Source organism: Hippoglossus stenolepis, chromosome 19 (genome assembly GCF_022539355.2).
Source record: "Hippoglossus stenolepis isolate QCI-W04-F060 chromosome 19, HSTE1.2, whole genome shotgun sequence".
In the NCBI taxonomy this organism is placed as follows: Eukaryota; Metazoa; Chordata; class Actinopteri; order Pleuronectiformes; family Pleuronectidae; genus Hippoglossus; species Hippoglossus stenolepis.
This window is the reverse complement of record NC_061501.1, coordinates 16,322,906-16,343,726: the sequence shown is the minus strand read 5'-3', so window position 1 is coordinate 16,343,726 and position 20,821 is coordinate 16,322,906. Positions and strand designations below refer to the sequence as shown.

At 40.6% G+C, this 20,821-nt stretch overlaps 3 protein-coding genes and 1 long non-coding RNA gene across 4 annotated transcripts; 1 reads left to right on the top strand and 3 right to left on the bottom strand.

Annotated features, from left to right (window-relative positions):
- Positions 1 to 364: 364 nt before the first annotated feature.
- On the bottom strand, positions 365 to 4,576 carry LOC118098299 (TNFAIP3-interacting protein 1). The gene is made up of 10 exons (XM_035141943.1): positions 4,403 to 4,576; positions 3,535 to 3,620; positions 3,366 to 3,444; positions 3,058 to 3,132; positions 2,895 to 2,960; positions 2,247 to 2,381; positions 2,027 to 2,158; positions 1,831 to 1,908; positions 1,193 to 1,318; positions 365 to 1,081 (listed from the first exon to the last, which is right to left on the bottom strand). Exons 1-10 carry the CDS (start codon positions 4,403 to 4,405, stop codon positions 962 to 964), a joined length of 900 nt encoding a protein of 299 aa, XP_034997834.1. The 5' UTR covers positions 4,406 to 4,576; the 3' UTR covers positions 365 to 961.
- Positions 4,577 to 7,454: 2,878 nt separating this feature from the next.
- LOC118098758 (ADP-ribosyl cyclase/cyclic ADP-ribose hydrolase 1) lies at positions 7,455 to 13,145 on the bottom strand. Its single transcript, XM_035142865.2, has 8 exons — positions 12,874 to 13,145; positions 11,857 to 11,983; positions 11,601 to 11,736; positions 10,479 to 10,561; positions 9,816 to 9,889; positions 9,492 to 9,578; positions 9,281 to 9,364; positions 7,455 to 9,020 (listed from the first exon to the last, which is right to left on the bottom strand). Exons 1-8 carry the CDS (start codon positions 13,068 to 13,070, stop codon positions 8,963 to 8,965), a joined length of 846 nt encoding a protein of 281 aa, XP_034998756.2. The 5' UTR covers positions 13,071 to 13,145; the 3' UTR covers positions 7,455 to 8,962.
- A 1,751-nt stretch (positions 13,146 to 14,896) lies between these two features.
- Positions 14,897 to 19,956, bottom strand: LOC118098756 (ADP-ribosyl cyclase/cyclic ADP-ribose hydrolase 1). Its single transcript, XM_035142863.2, has 10 exons — positions 19,660 to 19,956; positions 19,192 to 19,297; positions 18,951 to 19,074; positions 18,105 to 18,231; positions 17,220 to 17,355; positions 16,708 to 16,790; positions 16,525 to 16,598; positions 16,348 to 16,440; positions 15,444 to 15,530; positions 14,897 to 15,138 (listed from the first exon to the last, which is right to left on the bottom strand). Exons 2-10 carry the CDS (start codon positions 19,226 to 19,228, stop codon positions 15,024 to 15,026), a joined length of 876 nt encoding a protein of 291 aa, XP_034998754.1. The 5' UTR covers positions 19,229 to 19,297; positions 19,660 to 19,956; the 3' UTR covers positions 14,897 to 15,023.
- LOC118098761 lies at positions 15,029 to 17,505 on the top strand. The gene is made up of 3 exons (XR_004694200.2): positions 15,029 to 15,321; positions 15,423 to 16,792; positions 17,246 to 17,505. It is a non-coding gene; the product is annotated as an uncharacterized LOC118098761 (long non-coding RNA).
- Positions 19,957 to 20,821: the final 865 nt, after the last annotated feature.

Genomic DNA, 20,821 nt, shown 5'->3' with positions numbered 1-20,821 from the left:
CATGAAAAGTGCTGAAGATGTGAGTATTCACTTGCTCTCGTTGGAAACCTCATATTTCCTGTTAAGCAGCTGCAGCACTGTGCTGGTCACCAGTAGGGGTCACTAGAGGTCTTAACTTTCTACATGCAGCTTTGAATTCAGGGGACATTTGTTCAAATGTGAAGAACCATCACACAGATATGTAAAACGTGTCTGGGACTTCATGGATCACACAAGATAGTCTTCCGTGGGTCTGTGACAATGTAGTTCAAGTTTAGTTTAATTGGCAAAAACTGTCAAATCTTCTGAAACTTGACATACAGACAGTGGGGGGGTCACCATGAGGTCCTGATTTCAGAAAAGACTCAACACACATGTCGTTGAATGATTTATATTTGTGATAAATAGACAAGGAGACAGTAAAACATGTGACGACAAAAACAAAATCCATTCAAACGATCATAAATAAGTGTTACTGTTTATTCTTCTGATTTCCTTTCAGGTGCAAATCTACGAATACTGAATCAACACGGATTCACAGAAACTGGCTGAATACACCAACCAGGTGAATACACTGCAAATTAGGCAGAAAAACAGAACATGACTTTCACTTTAGTGAAAGTGTGTGTGTGCGGGTGTGTAAACATCCTTGTCAATAGTGTTTGGTTTGTGCAATAACTGATATCTCCCTGAGGATGTGTGTCACAAAGGAGGAGGAGGAGGAGGAGGAGGAGGAAACTGTAAATGCAGCAGGGTTCGTATCTTACACTTCTCACGCTCGGAGGGTTTTATTCCGCTCTTTGCTTCTTCTCTCCTCTTGGGGAAATGTTTATTTCATCCCTCGCCAAACAGGTCATGGAATGAGGCCCCGGACTGGTGCATAGGCGTCATTATGATGCCGGGTAAACTCCCACAGTCTCACCCATCCTCCTCCATAAAGTGCAGAAAAAACGTGATCACACAAAAAGAGTAAAGTTGTCTTTCAAGAGAGCTGTCCCCGCTGGACCTGCAGGTACTGCTGGTTCAGGGGCTGGTTTGGAAGTTTGACTCGATTTGAGCCGACACGCTCAAGCACGGGGTGCGGCGTCGGAGTCCAAGTCGCCTGTGAAACAATCAGAGAAACCAAATTAACATCTTTGTGCCTTTTGTCTATATTTGTAGTATCAAACATGGCAGAATACCAGCACATGAACTGAAAAGCAAAAGGTTGTACCTGAGATTTAAGGACACGCAGCTCAGAGCGAACGTTTTTAAACCGATTCTCCAGCTCCAGGTATTTTTCTTTCAGCTTCTCTCTGTCTTTGCGCTCCGTCAGAAAGTCTTCCCTGTAAACCTCCGCCTGAAAACGGACGACAAGAAAACGTGAGATGGGAACAGTGTGGAAGAGTGTTGCCCTCATTGGCTGTGTTGTTGGATGAGAAGATTGATTCCCCATTAAGTAGCAGCTTCAAATCTATTTTTAAAGGTACAGTATGTAACTTCAGCCACCAGGGGTCACTCAATCAAGACAACAACAAAAGACCTAGTTTGACAAAGTCTTAAAGCAGCGAGGGATCCTGGGAGTTGTTGTCTTTACCACCACTGAAAATATACTTGATGCAAAATCATGCTTATGGATTTATTTACGTTACGTAGTAAACGGCGGTGACTAATACAAACACAGAATTAATCACCATTTCAGGCTGCAGGGGGCGCTGTTTCCCAGTAAAAGTTACATAAGGTTTTGCTTTGTTAAATATGAAGCTACAGTCTCATATTTTACAAAGAGACATTAGTGGCATCGATCTTCTCATCCATCTCCAACATGTTAAATGATTCCTTAAAGAAAAGGTGAGCAGGAGGAAGTCTCACCTGATGTTTCCACAAGTCCTGGAGTGTTTCACTGCTTCCAACCAGAGGTGGAGACGTCAGAAAAGCCTCCTCTAGTGCCTGGACAAAAAAAAATTACAATACATCATAAATAAACACGTGAGTAATGAAAGTAAAATCAAACGTTAAAATCAGATTACATTAAAGCAGCCACTACTGTTACTGAAGAGTTCCTCACCTTGTTCAATCGCTTGATCTCCTCGCTCTGATGCTGCCCCCTCCTGGTCAGCGTGCTGTTCTGCCCTCGCAGCTCCCACGCCTCTTTTTCCACTTTCATCAGCTCAGAGTTGACGTCAGCATCATCGCACGTCTATGAGACATTTTCCATGAGTATCAAATTCACACATTTACAGGTTTAGCCTCATTGAAATCCTTGAAACGTTGTTTGGTGCATTTACCTGTTTGTCGTCTTTGTTATCGGGCGTCTTGAGTTTTGGTTTTTTACATAGAGTGACGTGTTTCTCTCCTTCTTCACACAGGCCTTCTTCAACGTGACTGTGGTTTTGTTGCAGTGATGCTTTTAATTGTCGGACCTGAGTGTCGGGTAAAGAAAAAGACTTTAATTAGATTTGAATACAAGAAGCAGGAAAAAAATTAAACAACACAACACAAACGACTAGAATGACACCAAGAGCGCAAATCTCTGCCAAGGCCCCAAGATCTGAACTAAATTACAAACACTGTTAAATATCAGTCCCTTAAATATGTTATGATTCAAGATCCATACATTATTCTCTGAGAAATCAAAATAAAATACAATTTAAATAATGCAGTAAGTCCCTGAAAACACTTCTTTCCTCCCTCCATATTAAATCTCAGAATCAGGACCCGAGAAAGACCATTGGTTAACTTTGCTCAGGCACCTGATCCTAACTACCCGGCCTGTGCCAGTTCAGCCAGTTAAAAAGTATCAAAACCAATGCTTCTTAAAACCAATATAACTTTTAAGAACATCTCTAAAGCCCCAACACACTGACAACATCACAAAAACATCACCTCCTTTGCCGAGGAAACAAATAGGTATGAGAATCTATGCTTTTTCTTACCTTCTCTCTGTAGAACCGCACCATGGTCTGATATTCTTTTGCCCATTTGTCATTGATAGAAATAAGCTGAGAAAAAAAAGCAGAACATCGGTCTCGTTAGTAATCAAAGTACGTGCATGTCTTCTGAGGTGATTATGAATCTGAGTTTGTAAAATGTCCTCACCTCTTTCCTCTGCTCCACCAAGATCAGCATCTGAGCTTTCAGTCGGTGGTCGCCGTCGGCACCGCACGTGTCCGACTGAGGGAAAAAAGGAGGAACTGTTTAGATGGTGCACGCACTGGGCCTATCAGCAGCCAATTATGCAACACGACTGATGTCCACCGACTTCCTTTTACACACGCTTTGGGAAGTTTTGCTCTGGACAGTTTCCAGTAACGCAGAGAACATTTCCTCGTGGTCAGGGAATCGTCCCAGATAAACAAAGTTCTCTCAGACGTATCTTCCACTGTTGCATCTGTTTAGTTTTTTACCTGTTTGTTCTCCTGCAGCCTCTCAGGACGAAGCTCCGCTGCTGCTGCTGGAAGCTTCTCACCAACACACCGGTCATAGCTGGAAACACAAGGGCGGCATTTAGTTTAACACCATTAACACCAAGACAGGAAAATCTTAACCAGAACACGTGACGTAGATCTGCCTCACCTGTCTACGTTTGGCAGTGATGGATATAATCTGTGAGTCAGTCTGTCCATGGATGGTTTGTCCATTGTTGTGTTTTCCTGCAGCGGCTGTGAAACCACCAGAGACACAGACTTGAGTCATTTAAAAGTCCTGATACACAACGTCAGCTCAAAAACATTAATAACACAAAGAATAACACTGTCAGAACGTTGATGAGTCACTCAACAGGAAATGTTCTTGAATATTTTAAGCTGTTTGTCAAGTGACTGAAATAACCTTTGCGTTTCGTTTAATTTATTTCAGATATTTAATCCAGTACATTTTACAGCATAACTTTACACTCCACTGTTTAGTATTTAAAAAAAGTTTGATCATTTAATAAATGGTGAATACTGCACTATAATGTAGTTGTGAGCTGACACATAGATAGAAAAGTATAGAAAACATAAGATGTGTTTTCATAAAAAAGTTAAATAGCTTCCAGTTACATTGTAGTTATCAGCCTATACACCATTTATTAAACTTTACATATATATGGCTTGTAAATTCTAAATAAGTGGACAAAAATACATCAATAAAAAGCATTGTTGATGAAAATAATCCTATTTCCTGTGACCCAGAGTCAGACTAACTAAGTACATTTACTCAGTTTCAGCAGAAACTTGAGTATTTCCATTTACTTTATTTCTTTATACTTCTGCTCCACTGTATTCAAATTCTGAATTCAGACTTATTTATGGTGAAGCACTGGTACTTTAACTGAAGTAAACTATTAGTATTATCATTGTAAATAAAAGGCTTTATTTAAAAACTCAATAGTTAAACACAGACATGTTCTATTAATAACAAACGTGCGCAGATACACGTGAAACGAAGGAGTGGGACTCACCATGCTGTAAGTGTGAGGTGTGTTCTTTCCTGTGTGAAGCTGTGATGTGAATCAGTGACTCTCTCTGTCACTTATACTGACGGCCCGTGTGACGTGGTAAAACCAGAACAGTCCAATCAGCTGCTGGGATTCCCTCGCCGGGCAGGACCGGTGCGAACACAGGAAAGTACAACCAGTTCATCAACCTGAGCGGTAATAAAGGATGTTTGTGGTCTGAATCATGACTCAGAAAAAAATCTCTGTCTACACTGCAAGAAATGTCAACAAGTAAACAGTAAAATTAACTATTTTATATCTATAGAAAAAAAAAAATGCATATAAATTTAAATATTACGAATAAAAATAACTTTTATAGTCTTCAATTAGCACTCGTATCTACTGGATGTGTCGGTATAGATAATATATTTCCATTATAGGAAATAAACATTAAATGGATTATATATATGTTTTAAAACTAAATCATCAATCAATCAATGTGAATGAAATATGAAAAAAAAATTCTGTGAAACAAATTGTTAGATAAAATACAAAAAATTCATAATGTCATCAATTTGTACTAGTATATATTTGAAATAAACTCTTAACTGGACTATATTTTAAAATAAATTAGATCCTTATAATCCTACTGTATCTTTAAAAGAAAGTATTTTCATATTATTTTATGAAATATTAGATTAGACCTATATTCCTTATATTTTATTCTATATCTACAGAACCTGGTTTAAGTCTAAAGTCTTAAGTACGGTTGTGTGTTTTTTTTTCAGTGTAGCTCTGTTTGTCATTTTTTACAGTGCAGTTTGACACAGTTTGTGAGCGTCTCCGTGTGTGAGTATGTTTGAGGCTGTGGGAAAATCACAGATCACGCAGACTTATCTTCTTTCGCAATCTACTGTTGTATAAGTTGTTGAGTCAGAGGCCAAGTGTTTCAGGGAAGGAGGGGCAGAAGGGAAACCACGTCGCCGAGCCTCCTCCAGTAACTTATGGTCAATCATTTATTCTTCTTCACAGAGAACCTGGGATATTAAAGCCGGTTTCCTATATTTGTACATGTAATAAAAGCTGTTATACTGTAATACTGTTCTGTACTTTCACATTTTATTACTTTTTACAAGCTGCGTGTGGGGTTTTTCTTTTGAAGCAGAAACTTCCACTTCCATTAATATAAGTAGATGTTGGGAACATTTACAGACAAATATTCATATAATAAAATCAACCTATTCAAAGTTACTGAGACAAACAGCCATGGTCCTACACCCTGACTGGACGACACACAGCGTGACGAGTTGTTTGTTGTTTGCTGTTTGTTGCTTTGCGTCTCTTAGTGATTGTGTTGCTTTGTGGCTGCGTTGTGTGTCTTTGTGGTTGTTGGGCGACGCCTTGGCAACGTATTGTGACTTTTTGTCTCCTGTTCTAGTCCCAATAAGAAATGTTGAGTCACTTCACGCTGAGGTTTTACGTCCAGGTGACCCCTGTCTTCATCCATTAATCCATCCATCCATCCATTCATTCATCCATCCATTCATCCATTCATCCATATAGCGCCTTTCTATCCGCCCACTCAAAAGACTGAAATCTCCAGGTACTCCTGCTTCCTCCCACAGTCCAAAGACATGCAGCTCACTTGGTGGCCAACTTTTAGTTCGATTTAAGAACATTTGGGTTTGAACTTTTCATCTTCCTGCCTGGTTTCGGTCACTTAAGCTGCAGAGGCCAAGAACAAACTTTCCAGAGTTGTGTCGATGTCAAGACAAATAGTCGGCAAACCCCCAACGGCCCCTGAGCCGAGCTCTTTCCTGAGAGACCGAGGAAGAAAGGGACGAGTATCCTGTCAGATAGCCCCCATCCTTCCTTCAGCCAGTGTCAACCTACAGGAGGGGCTACACAGTCCTTCTGGCAACTACATTTTTCTTTATTAAATAGTATTCATATGCAATAAAACCCAGATTTACACATTTTTCCGTTTTTCCGTTGTCGCTTGTTTTTACGATTCCCAGTTCTCATGTTGTTGTTTGTTCATTGAAAAGTCAAAGACACTTTTCGACTTAGACGGACAATAAAGTTCTCTTCTGTTCTATACTGTTGTATTTTTACTTGTGTGTTTTAAAAATCTGCTCTTGAATTTGTTCACGTTTTCTTCCTCAGACCCCGAAACGACTTCTTGTCTCCCCAGAGCCAGTGACTCAAACTGTGACGGCGTTTACCGTCATCTCAGCGTTTCTCACAGCAGCCCATGTCGTGGTTTTACAGAAAGGGGCCCTCTTCATCTAACACCTGTGGACTGAGAACCCCGGAACGTGTCTTCCCAGCACCGACGCTGCCTGCTTTACGGTAACGCGTGACACATGCAGCAAGTCACCAGAAAGGAAAGAGAAGGTTCTGCTTTGCCTCGGCTCCGTAACTTCCTGCCTGTGTCACCACACACACGCCTTCGGTTCACACACATAACAGATAAGTCTCTCTGTGGCCTACACCTACAAAATAAAAGCTCTCTCTTCTGTTCTGCGGTTTAGTGGTTTGCTGTGTTTACATGAACCTTAGTTCATTCTTAGGCAGCAGCTATGAGTTTCATGTGAACCCGAAAGACGAAACAAAAACTGTTGGGCAGGAATAAAACTTAGACGGTCGACTGAGTAATGTTTGCTGTGGGAAACATCTCAACATCTCTTATGAATAATTCAACAGTTTTTAGTTGTGTGGTCTGAGAGAAGGAGAAACACCTTTGTGGTTGCTTTTCACGATTGTCTCCTTTTGTTTCTGCTAAAAGCCCAATTTACTCTCATTCACAATAGAAACTCAGTCATTTAGAGCACATACCTCGGCTCAATAGTCAAACTACACACAATCACAGATCAGATTCATCAAGATACTTTAATTATTCCGTTGGAAATTGGTGAAAATGTCACAAAATGACCCATTTCACAGTTAAAAAGAAAGAAAAATCTGAATTCTTTCTTGACTCATCCTTCCCCCGAGTTTCTAGAAAACGTTTTTTTGATTAATCTTCTGGGAACTGACAATTGTTGCTTTGCTAAATGAAGACAAAAATCCTGAGTCAGAACCAGAAGCGTTTTATTAAAAACACACAAAAACTAAAGTCACATGGTGAATCAGATGACTGATGTAGACGTGAGAGGTGGAGCTGGACCAGACAAAGACTTTCATCTGGAAACAATATGACAGCAGCTCAGCGATGAACCAGAAAGAACTGAACAGAAATAAAGACAGTTTTAAGATTCGTTATTGACGTTAGTGAAATCTGACTCGGGACACTTTCAACATGGCAGACTCCACATCCTGTCGGCCGGATGGAGATCCGCTAAATGTACAGAACATGTAAATATGGCAGTTTTCTTTTCTGCTGCCACTATTGTTAAGTTCTTGTTCAGTTTGAACGACCAATCAGAACTGCTCGGACACGTTTCTATAGTGCTCTTTATTTTCAAATCATCCACGCTGACATTCATGTCATTGACAAGGTCATTTACTAAAAAACATGAACACACAAAGTCATGGCAGTGAGAGGTAGAATAACTGACGGCTTGTCAGGTGAGAGACTCTCGTTCTCTCTCAGACCAAAGTCAGAAAACACAGAAAAAAGTGTATTTAGTTTGTACCACAATGCCACAAAACTTATCACAGACAATCATGACCACAACTTCCCCTCGTGTGTGTGTGTGTGTGTGTGTTTGTACAAAATAACTCGGAAACGTATGAACACTTTATCACCAGACTTGGAGTGAATATAATATTATAAATAACTCCAGATTATTACACATCTTGGCTGATTGGATAAAGGTCAAATGTTAAAGGTCCTTTTTCCAAGATAGTGGTACAAATAAAAGATAGATTCCCTATCATATGATCAGTGATGTCAGAAAAGGATGTCATGCATAGATAAAAAACATAATTTACTGTCACTTGGTCTCTATAAAGTCAGAAAATTACATCATATAGTGAATTACTGCGGTAAGTTTTGCAACCAATAAGATTAGAGATACAATCTATAGTTTTATCTACATTAACCAATCGTTTTTCATTGCAACGCCATGATGACATCATTGTGAAATGGCATCGTCACAATAATAAAAAACGTTAGCTGTTGTCTGATCGGGGTAAATAGAGTGCGAGCGCAGGCTGTGCATCATCCCTCTGATGGGTTTTACTATAAAAAAAAGTTACAGGAAATGACGATAGCACCTGAGATTGTCAGTTAAGGATAATGAGGACGGAGCCGCTTGTGGTTATCGATAACAAGGAAACCGCTTTATAAAAACAGTCATTTACCATTTAGCAGTGGTACTTTACCCCTCGATGACAAGTAGTCTAAACTCGCTACAAAACTCCTCATCACACCCTGAATCTTTTCATTTCAAAATACAAAAAAGGTTGTTTTGTCATAGTTTAAAAATCTATCGACGGCATCTTATGTTAAACACATCATTTCACGTTATGTCAAACTGGCCCAAAATCTACTAAATACATTTATAAGGCACATTTTGATTCACGAAAAACAAGCAGATTTACAGCAGGTTTATGTTTTTCTCTTGTCATTGGACATCTTCACCAGCAGGGGCCGCACGGTTTCTCTGGATCAGAGCTGCACTCATTGAGCTGAGATCTAAAGAAAAAAAAAGAGGCAGAAGAACAAAAGTCCATGATCACCTTGTCTCCTGCACACAAACTCTTCGTCCTCTGTCCTAAATCAGTTTTATTTATTAAATATGCTGAAGTATTTGACCTGCTGGCTGATTTATCCCTTTTCATTTTGTCTTAACCTGTTGTTTATGTTACATTTTCTTGTTTAATAATGTTTTAACTGCTTTAATGTGAAGCACTTTGTGTTGTTTTGTGTTTATTATTATTATCACTGTTACTTACTCAGTCACTTCTGTACAGTTGTATTTAATTCCCTCGTCCAGCTCTATCTGTAAATCCTTAAAAGATGCATTTGTACAGTTTGACCTGAAGATAAATGAAACAGAAAACAGGGTCAGTTTTCACAGTATCAGTTCTTGTCCGTCTGCGTGTTTGTGTTGTAACTTATATAATTATTACATCAAGAATGAACAAAAACTCGTCTTAGTCTTACACAGCGTTCTCCTGTGAGACCAGAACGATGCTCAGGCTTTTCACTCTGCTGGAGTTAAACATCTTGAGTTCGATGCCGCCAAAGATACTGACAGCAAAAAACACAAAAGAGCACAATTTAGAGGAGGAGAAACTTAAAGAATTCAAAATATTATACAGAATGTCTGATGTAGTTTGACGTGTGATCCAGCAGGGAGCGCTCACAATCCTCTCGACCTTCCAGGATTTCATTTTGGGTTCTAAACCGTAAATGAGTTGCGTTTTCAAATTCATTCAAACTTGACTTTTTGGAAAAGATCACAACACGGGACGAGCAGAGTTTTACCTCGTGGGGCTGAACGGCGTCTCGATGGATCCGTTTAGCATCGCTGTGACGTCACCACAGGCAACATCTGCGAACTACACACATGACCAACACGTTAAAATCACCGTCCTGCAGTCGGATGCCTCCACCAACCGATATCAATCTACATGCATGTTTTTTCCAGACTCAAATGAAGTAACTGTGAAAACACAACCTCCCTGGATTTGGATATTGGATTTGGCTGAAACACTGTTTACCCCTGAGACTGAAACCCCTCCATCATAGTGGTGAGTAGATAATGAGTGAATTTTCATTTTTGGGTGAACTATCCCTTTTAGGATCTGTAGGACAAACCCCCCCCCCCCCTCGATGTTAAAAAGCTGTGTAAGGTCAGATTATTCTCACGTCATCTGTTCGGCCGCTGGGCGACTGCTAATGTGAGTCTGTCAGGGCTCCTGTGACTGTGTGGGTTGCTGCCGCTCACTCAGGAGAGAGCTCCACAATGTGGCTCCATGGAGACGGACACAAAGCCTCATTGATGATGAGGGAACCGGGCCGAGCGACCTTTTCTTTTCTCTCCTCTCCATCATAAACACACGGGAGAGATTCACCTCATGTTGCACACGTTTATTTAAGACGCCGCTCGGCCCCGGGACTGTGGGTGAACTCCTGTCGGTAACTTACAGCAGCCGAGACTCTTCTCCAGAACGAGCCAACGGGGTTGTTCTCGCAATCCCCCCAACCGGGGCAGCCGCTCGTGAACGTTTCTACAACAACACAAACGTTCAAATCTTTATTGGTGTCGTCGCATTCTCACACTGAAACAGAGAAAAAGTTAATGTAGGAAATTACAAAAAAAATTGAAATGCTAAAAGTTTTATGCATGAAAGGAAATGAATGAAACGTGTTTTGTACGTTTACTCTCAGATACTTGAGATGCTTCGGGATTATTCTTTCTGTCTTGCTGAAAGTTTGCTTGATGGTTTATCTGAGCTCAACCCGCCCCCTTCCAAAGATCGTGTCTGATGAACCCAATTGAATACAGCAACATTTCCCAACACGTCCCAATAAACGCTAGCAGCTACGTGCAGATCAGGGCCTGTCTTTGGACGGCCCGTTCACTTTCTGTTTATCCTGTTGTACTGAAAGTAGCCGCATTTCAACTAGAGGGCAGTCATGAGCTCGTCCCCAATGAATTGGAGTGAATGGAGTTAAACGGCTAAAAGAGTTATTTACACCTGCTACCGGACATAAGGCCCAACTTCTATAACCGGCTCTGGAGGTGTGAATCTAACATAATGGAACTATATGTTTTGTTTTTACCCCTTATATTGAAAACACAAAGAAAATGGTGGTAGGACAGGATTTCTTTCTTTGTGTGTGTCGTACCCTGCAATCATTAAAGCTTCCCGTGAGATATCCTGTGAAAAAATCCACCCTGAGCAGAACAGGCCCTTTTCTGTTGCAGGGCCCCTTAAGCAATCGTACACATCAAAAAACTTGACGTGACTTGGCACGCTTTAAAATGATGTGAAAGTAACTGTAGGCGTCGCAAATAACACATCTGGCCTCAGACATCAGCGAGTGTGTCAGATGTCAGTGTTAATCACCATGTGTAGCTCAAGTATGTCTCACACACACACACACAACACACACAACACGCACACACGCCTCGCACACACGACGCCAAATGGTGACAAAACCCACATCTAATGCTGTTAAAATAGGAGAAATTTACAAAGATTTATCAATTTTCTTTCTAAAAACCTAAAGTGAACAGCTGTGAGTTTTTCAGAAGGCTCTCACCACTGCTGCCCTCTTTCCCGCACCACGACAGACCGTCCAGGACAGATCCCAGCACCGTCTCCTCCAGGGTGAGGAAACATCCGCGCTTCTCAGTGAAATCCTGGACCACGTCTTTTGTTTTGCTCCAGAACATCATCTAAACTCCCAAACCCCCCCCCCAAAAGAAGAATATTAACATCCAACTATGAAACAGATTCATCTTCATTATGAAAGAAGACGTCTGCTCAGACTGGGTGAGGTGAGGATGGATGTTTACTCTGTTGCATGACGGTTTGAAGGGGGCTGCAGCGATGAGAGGGTCGTAGGCTTCCCAGGGAACCTTACAAGGGTCCTTGCCTACGTAGGCTTGTTTGAATGCAGACCATAACATTTCGCAGTCGTACCTGAGAAAGAAATGACAGCGCTTTGGCTCAGGCATGTGGGTCAAGAGTACGACCACAATGTGCAAAAGAACAACTAACACCTTCTGCATGTCCAGGGAAGGCTTGCAGAAGCAATCAATTATTGATATAAGTAACCGTCAGGATGTAATAGACAAAGTTGAAGACTAGAGCTCAGCCTGGAACTCGACCAGCCCCGACTCAGAGAGCTGCAGGGTCGGCATGGCACAAATATAAAATCTGAAACTGTGCAGAGATTTACATTGAGTTCTTTTATTTGATTGTCTTCCACGAATTGAAGTTAGAAAAGTTTGTGTTTATCTTACCTGGTTTATCTGCAGTGAAGAGTTTATAGCCAATGTCATGAGATGAAATACATTTTCTTTATTATTGTTCACGTGTATGGTTTGTATAAGTTTGTATGATTTACTTAAAAGCTTGATATAAAGCATTGCAGCAAGAAAATTAACCTTTACTCTGAAGACAACTTGGCAAACAGGAAAGTAAATGTAGTGGAAGTCATTGTCATGCAGCGCTGACAGTGACTGTGAGTGTCTGCAGACAGTACACTGCCCCACCCACTGACTGCTGCAGTGCAACATTACTTCAAATCACCATGTCCCCGCAAATGGAAAAACAAATACACCTGTTTCAAGTGTAAAAACTGGAGAAAAGTAGGTCACCTGAGGAAATATGTGTTTGTCTGATGATGATAAGAATAAGAATAAGACGAATTATCATAATTATTATTCTTATAAGTAGGACCTAGATCATTAATTAAGTTGTTTACCTGGGCTCCTCATTATGTTTTTAAACCATATATTTATCAGTTCATTCTGACACTTCACTTGTTTTTCCCACATGATATTAAAAGTAAAAAATGAAACACTCACCCTTGGAACAGCTCACACCTGCTGATGAAAGTTCCTTTGAGTCGGTCTGGTTTGTGACGGACCGTCACCATCACCACCGCCACGGTGACGCACAGCAGCAGGACGCAGGCGACGCCGAGAAACGCGCATGTTCTCCGGCTGCGTCTCTTCTCCGGAGGCGGGACGTCTCCGGGATCCAGTGACTCCATAGACTCCATCGTGGGATACAGAAGCTCCGCTGATCCGCTGCAGGTTTGTTGACAAGTGAACTTCGCTCGTGCTCGGGACGTCTATTTATGGAGAGACCCCGTGCGCGTCCGTGCGCGGACACGTGGCAACGTTGGCACAGTTCCACACGTCTTCGTATGGTGAGGAGGTGGAGGCTGTGTTGTGATCAGTGGTTTGACTGTAGCTGTGGTTTCACTCAGGCAGTTTGCATCAGATTCAGATGGAAGTTTTTATTCAAAGGTCAAGGTCACAGCAGGGGGTCAAAGATTCAGCCTAATGCAAACAGTAAAGTCAATAGAACCTGTTGGACTTTGTATCAGTACAATAACTGAGCTGCCAAACACACTGAGGATGATTGTGATTTGCCGCTGTGTTTTCTTATCTACTGTTTTATTTTCTTTGCATCTTGTTTTTTCATATTTGCATTTTGCTGTTGTGTTTTCTTATGTGTCATCGTGATATGTGGTGATACGCTTTCCTATTTTCCGTTGTGTTTTCTTATTTGGTATTGTAGAATTTGCTGCTGTGTTTTATTATTTGTTGTTGCATTGCTTTACTCTTGCTGTTGTTTTTTTCATATTTGCCATCGTGTTTTGGTTATTTGCACGTCAGGGCCACTGAACAGCCTCGAGGGGGGGACACATTTCAATCAAGACTCTGGATAATACTCTGGAAGCAGGTTCGAACAAAAACCTGAAGAGCCATAGTGATCAGTGTGAGAGGACTCATTACTGTGACTGAGCAGTTTCCTTCTGAGCTCAAAGTTTAGAACCCCATGTACACATGACACATGTTCTTCTAAAGCAATGCTATTTATTACACACACACACACACACACACACACACACACACACACACACACACACACACACACATGCTGGAGAGAAAGGGACTCCAAAACAAAAGCCCTGTAATTTACTACAATCAACTTGAAGTACTCCTTGTGTCAAATACATGCTTTTTTTAACAATGTACAGTGATTTATGCTGTAGTTTAAATATTAATATGCATATTGCCTTTGCTGTAGTTGGGATATGTTTAGTTTGTGAAGGGATCAGTCTTACTGTTCCTACCTTAATCTCCAAAGACCATATCATTTACTTGATGATTATATTTTTTTATGGTTGATCCGAATCTGCAAAGTAACCAGCAGGTATAAAAAATACTGTTTCAACTCTTTCTTTACACATAAACTGAGGTACAGCAACACTGAATTGTCTTTTTTTTTTAAGTTTGTTAAGTTAAGTTAGTTAAAATCAAAGAACCTGTCATGAAACATTTTGGGGCTGTCACTTCCCTGCACTGTGTGGAATTTATTCGTGCAAGAAAAACAGGTTTCAAACCGTTTCTCTTCTCAGGCCTTTGTCAAATATTAGTTTTTCCACCAAAGTTTTTCAAAACTTCTTTTTATCCACCAGGTAAATGTGTTAATAAAATACTCACACAAAAGAGCCGTTGCAGTAACTGGGTGAAGTTCATGCAATTAGAGGCTAATCAGCTGCTGAAAGATGCACATGGGCTGTAATTCAAAGGTCAGACAGACGCCATCAGCAGTGAACATGTTGAGAAATGCTTCTGAGCGGCCGGATCAAAAGTTAAACTTGCTCCACCAGTTACTGTGTGAACAATGTGGCCTTTGAATTCCACATCACAAACAGTAGAAAGTAAACACGTAACTGGATTTTGCTGGAGCCAAATGAACTGACTGCCACCAACTGTTCTTCAATACTTTATATAACAACTCATCCAAACACCTTCACAGTCAACACTACACCTCCTCAGGTCCTCAGCAGCACACACACACACACAAACACACACACACACACACACACACACACACACACACACACACACACACACACACACACACACACACACACACACGACATTGAAATCATTTATTTAAATCCACCTTCACTGAGCACAAGACTACACACTAGATGTTAAACTTGTGTGTGATTGTGTTGGATGTGAGTCTGTCTGTGTGACAGGCCGTTGGCGTATGTCTGGCAGATGGATTGTTTCGGGTCCTGGATGCACTGAAGAATCATCAGGGTCCTGTGGACAAAAGTTAGATTTTCTGTTATTCCACGGTGCTTTTATTTTGAAGTGACAAACAACATCTGCACGCCTGTCCACCAGATGTTAACAGACAGACAGACAGACAGACATTGGATCATGTGAACATGATGACACAACCACAGCGTTGTCACGACATGTCAGGGATTCATTATTTTAACAGTGAGTCACAGCGTCTGTTTATCATAACTGGGGATTCAGGTCAGAAATGTGTCGTCCACGAGTTCTCCATGAAACACTGTGTTTTATCTTTTATTGTGAAGGAGCTGCTGGACGTTACTTACTGGTCGTTGTCTGAGCACGTCCAGCGGAAACCTCTGGACTGGAGGATTCGGATCAGGTCCACGATGGAACCTTGACTACATGATTCTCTGTAGAAGAGGAAAAAAAATATTATTTCATTCATACAACTTCCCGGTAAAAGGTCTTATGAGCTGAAACTAACCACAATATTAATATTAGCAGTGTTTTCAAATGAGAATACATGTTTTGGCTGTGACAACGTGTCCTGTATATTTTGTAATACCTCAATTCATCTTGATACATAATTGGGGGGGGTTTAAAACTTTATAACAAGCCATATATTTTACAGTTATAATTGTTAATAAGTTAATAAATGGACTTCCGCCCTGATTTTCAATGGATTTTCCAGAAGTGAACCATTGGTGGTTCATCATGATGAACATTAGAGATAATAGAACAACGTGGACCCCCTAATGTTGCTGTTATTAACGGTTAATAATTAATATGTTATGTAATAGTATGAAATCATTAACTATAATAAAGTCATTAGTTATGACTTAGAAACCATTCATGTTACATGTCAGGAAATTAAACAGTTTTGTAAGTATTTATGAAAATATGAATAATAAAACAACAATAATGATACTAATACTAATACTAATACTACTATTACTGCTAATAATAATAATAATGTATTTCTTTATATATACAGTATAGCAATGTTTCAACCTAAGTCGAAATAATACAAGCAAAGAAGAAAACAGTTTGTATGGAATTAAAAGCTAAATACAAGAAATAAATAAAGAAGATTATATAATATTGTAAATAATCTGATAAAATGGGGGTTGTATCAATAAAATAGAAATAGTTGTTATAAGGTGATTTAACAGATGGAAATCAAGGTGAGACAACAAGCCCAGTCAAAGCACATTTCTTTGTCCTCACATAAATGGTCCCTGTAGATCGGCCACCACCTTAACGTTGACATAGTTCACCCTTTGTGGATTCAGGTTGTCCAGTTCAACACTTCCCAACATGCTGGGAAATAAAAAAGATATATTATTTTTATTTAAAACTCAATAAACAGCAACATATTCGCTTCATTCGCTGCTTTTCTCAAACCTTTTCCTGTCGAAGGCGTTGACGATGGAGCCGTTCAGTAACACAGTGATGTTGCCACACGCCATTTCTGCAAACTAACAAATGAATGAGGAAAGTTGCATTTTTCTACTGTTACTTTTGGGGACAGTACGTTGCACGTGCATGATGAACATGAATAATCTACAGGTTGGACATTAGACTCACAGTCTGAGAGGCCTGAAGCCACAGAGAATACACAGCATGGTTCCTACACGCTGACCAGGCCGGACAAGAGCTGAAATCAAAACCTGTGAGTCACATTCACAACCATCAGCTCAATGAGACACAGACAAGAATGGATGAATAACAAGAAAACAAAGTTCAGGTCACTACATTGATAATAACTTACAACATGCAGCTAGCAGGTTAATCTCTCCTCACCACGACTGTGCACTATTCAGACACCTTCAAATTGCATGAAGGAAAATTTTAAAAGACTCCTCTGATGAAACCACATTTAAATTCACTCGATGCAGCAGCTCTAAAGCTCATTGATCATTAATGAGCTTGTTATATATGTTAACTTGTTGGTAGTTTATGTAAATCAGTTATTAAAATGTTTCCCTTTTGCTTACCAAGCAAAAGCAAAATGTACATATCCTAATTGAGTTATGGCCGTGGTTCCAAACTGGTTTTTTTTCTAAACTTTTGTCTCCGTGCTGAACAAACTGATTCACCTGCTTGTTCCTCTTGTCCGCACCAGATGAGGTCGTTGAACAAGAAGCCCACCAGCGTGTCCTCCAGCGTCCAGGAGTCACGGACAGCAGCTTTGTAGCTCTGCATCAGAGTCCTGGTTTTACTCCAGAAGAGAAACTTGGCAGAAGTAGAAGAATCAAGGTATGAATTAAAAAAGGGTGAACCTGCTGTTCTGCAAATTTCAGAACTGAAATTTTAAATTACATTTCATTTCATTTAGCTGACGCTTTTATCCAAAGCGACTTACAGTAAGTACATCAACCATGAGGGTACAAACCCAGAACAACAGGAATCAAGAAAGTACAATTTTCTTCAAGAAAGCCAAACTACAAAGTGATTTTTATTCAAGGTATAGTCGGAAGAGATGTGTTTTTAGTTTGCGGCAGAAGATGTGTAGACTTTAGGGTTAGGGTTAGATTTTAGGGTTAGACAGTCGTGATTTTCTTGAGTGTTTAGCTGTCCCTCGCAGTGACGGAGCAACAAGCCGATTGGCAGATGCAGAGCGGAGTGAACGGGCTGGGGTGTAACGTTTGACCATGTCCTGGATGTAGACTGGACCCGATCCGTTCGCAGCACGGTACGCAAGTACTAATGTTTTGTAACAAATGCGGGCAGCCACTGGTAACCAGTGAAGGGAGCGGAGGAGCAGAGTAGTGTGAGTGAATTTAGGTTAAAGACCAGTGGAGCTGCTGCAGTCTGGATGAGCTGCAGAGGTTGGATGGCACTAGCAGGTAGATCTGCCAGGAGGGAGTTACTAGAGTCTAGGCGTGAGATGACCAGAGCCTGGACCCTAACACGGAGCTGTCAAAGGTAACAGTCATGTCGTGGGTGAGAGAGCCTTTCCCTGGAAGTAAAATCTTACTCACCCTGTCACACGGCCTAGTTTGTGGGATGGAATAAAACATCTGCTGATAATTCTCCACCGTCACATTACAAGAAGACTGACGGAGCACCGCCTCCTCAAACCGTCTCCACATCTCCTCACAGTCCAACCTACACAAAGGATGATCTCTTTTAACTTTTTTGAATTAGTCATTTTTAGTTACTTTGTGTGAATATTTGCTGGTTTGGATTTTAGACAGTTGGTTGGATAAATCTAGATATTTACAGATGTCACATTTGGCTCAGAGAAAAAGGGGATAGACTTTTCTTATTGACCATTTTCAGATGTTTTATTAACTAAATATTCAATCGATTCATCAGGAAATCAATAATGAAAGCCATTGTAAGCTGCAGATCTCATGTGTTTGATGCATGAGTCATTATTTTGCAGATGATCAAACTGTATCTAGATTTTCAATTTCAAAGTCTGAGCCCAAAATGACATTAAAACCAAACTGATTAACTCTACTATGGCTGCATATATAAATAGGATATAAGGTCTTTTCAAAAGATACCAAACAAAAAGCATTGAACTTAATCAAGTTGTATAAGCTTCAATCTTTCCATCTCTGCACCGGGTTTCTTTTTTTCTTTCTTCTTTCTCTGAGTCAACCTCAAAACATCCGTCCCTCATGTTGGCTTCAGCTGTGACCTGATTACAAGCTGCTCGTTTCTGCCATAATCATTTGGCTTTGGATGTGACGAGGAAATCCAATCTGCACTGGTGATGAAGTCAAAGTTGGAAACTCTCATCTGAAGTCACCAGATTTGCAAACTCATTCCCACACGGGACAGAAAACGTCAGGTCATGAGCATCAGCTGCACGTTACCTCAGACTGGGGTTGACGAGGGCGATGTAACTATAACACCGTCCCACCACGATGTGTCTGATGTGTGGGGTCGTCCCGAGCTGTGCTCTCAGCTGATTGGAGCAGAGCAGAAGCATCATCAACCCTTTTGAAATGGACACAAAGGCAGAGGAGAGCAAACGTTACCTTCCACAGGGGGGGGGGAGTTCATCAGAAGAAAGAAAGAAAGAAATGAATGAGGATGTGAGGAGGGGTTATTTACATGTGGTCAGGTTCTGGACTGTTTTCCAGGAGGTCATGATGGTGAGAGTCTGGACGGCCTCACCGCTTCTCAGTAAAGATGTCTGTGCACGCTTTAATCTGCCTCACTGTGAATCATTACAAAGATAACCACTCCATCAGAGGTTGGAGGTTTGACTCCAGGCCAGCAGGTACTTTCCTGGGGGCTCACAAGGTGTGTGTCTGCTTCTGGAATTGATTTCTCTTTTATTGTGTCACAAAAACATCCTCCCACGTTTTTTTCCTCTGGCACATTCTCAAAAACATTCTCCAACAGCCTGCAGCAGATGCCAACAAATGAGGGTGGCTGACCTTTAGAGGACAATAAACCTAACATTTGGAGGAGATACACAAAAGATAAATGTTTTTTCACTTCAAAGTGGATAGCTAAAGCAATCATTAAATATTTGACTAAACAGGTACCCACACGCCAGCTTTTGTCAGCACTCACCATTTCTCTTTGCAGAAGGTTAGATTCCAGCGTTTGTCTCCCTGACTGTGTTGTGAAACTCTTTCTGTCCCAACCTGAGTGTCATCGTGATGTCTTGACATTCAGCTCCACACCGAACCACAGACACACCCGTAATGGACAAGAGGAGATTTTCTTTCAGCCTCCCCCTTAACAAGTAGATCCACATGACTCCCATTATGGAGCCATGATGCCTCCGTCCACACACAGTGTTTAGGCTGTTCCCTGACACATGGGTTCATGGGCTGGAGGAAGAAATTCAATGCACGTCACTGTTTGCGTTGCTGCACACATTTAACACAACTCCAGTGTTATGTTGAAGAAAGTAGATGTGGTTTTATAAAGTCAGCAGGGATGAGATGTATCTAAAAGGTTTTACTGGCAACAAGAACGTCAAATGTGTAGGTTCAAAGTTATTTTTCTTAGAGAAAGATTTGCTTTCTTTTGTTTCTATCAACATGTCTTTAAAAGTGCTTTGATTGTATTTCAGTGTTTGTGTAGAATCGATTATAGAATAGAATAGAATAGAATACCATTGTCATGCATTGTACAATGAAATTTGCTGTGCAACTCCAAAACGTTGTAATATATAAAAAAATCAAAAAGTCACAAGATTATTAATACATGAAAAAAATGACAGGTTATAACATGATATATAAACATAGTAAAACTGGTAGAATAGTTGTGACACAATCTGGATACATTATTCCAAAGTAAAAAAGGCCAGACAGTATTGCGTGTTAAAGTTGTCAGCTGTAATGCCTCAGATGCCCACAAGAGGCTGCTATCATGTGTTTTGAGTGATGAGAAGCAGCATCATGCAGTAAAACTGCAGTAACAACATTAACGTTGGTTATTTCCCACGGGTCAATGCAATGAATTAATGCAGGGACCTAGTCTTAATTCTCCACAGTTTGCACTTTTTAAATAATAAAAAAGTTACCAATCACATTTCTAAACACATTATTTTTGCACTTTTTTGGACACAGGACCAGTGAATCATTACTGATACTTGTGTGCAAGTCGTCATTTAACCATTTAACACGAAGCTGTGGATGGTCCAGACTGAAATATCTCAACAAATATGAAATGCATTACCAAGAAATTCAATCATGTTCCCCTGTGACATTCCACTGCCCTCTCT

Bases quoted from the DNA above. Each gene is read 5' to 3' on its own strand.
- LOC118098299 (XM_035141943.1), bottom strand. The intron at 3,445-3,534 runs GTGAGGCAGATC...TTGTGTTTCCAG, and splicing joins TCACTGCCAAACGTAGACAG to CTATGACCGGTGTGTTGGTG. The intron at 1,909-2,026 runs GTGAGGAACTCT...TTTTTTGTCCAG, and splicing joins AGATCAAGCGATTGAACAAG to GCACTAGAGGAGGCTTTTCT.
- LOC118098758 (XM_035142865.2), bottom strand. From the start codon at position 13,070: ATGGAGTCTATGGAGTCACTGGATCCCGGAGACGTCCCGCCTCCGGAG. The intron at 10,562-11,600 runs GTGAGAGCCTTC...GTGTTGTTGTAG, and splicing joins CGGGAAAGAGGGCAGCAGTG to AAACGTTCACGAGCGGCTGC. The intron at 9,579-9,815 runs GTAAAACTCTGC...TTTTGCTGTCAG, and splicing joins ACGCCGTTCAGCCCCACGAG to TATCTTTGGCGGCATCGAAC.
- LOC118098756 (XM_035142863.2), bottom strand. From the start codon at position 19,228: ATGACCTCCTGGAAAACAGTCCAGAACCTGACCACAT. The intron at 17,356-18,104 runs GTGAGTAAGATT...ACTTCTGCCAAG, and splicing joins AAACTAGGCCGTGTGACAGG to TTTCTCTTCTGGAGTAAAAC. The intron at 16,599-16,707 runs GTGAGTCTAATG...TTCATTTGTTAG, and splicing joins GGCTTCAGGCCTCTCAGACT to TTTGCAGAAATGGCGTGTGG.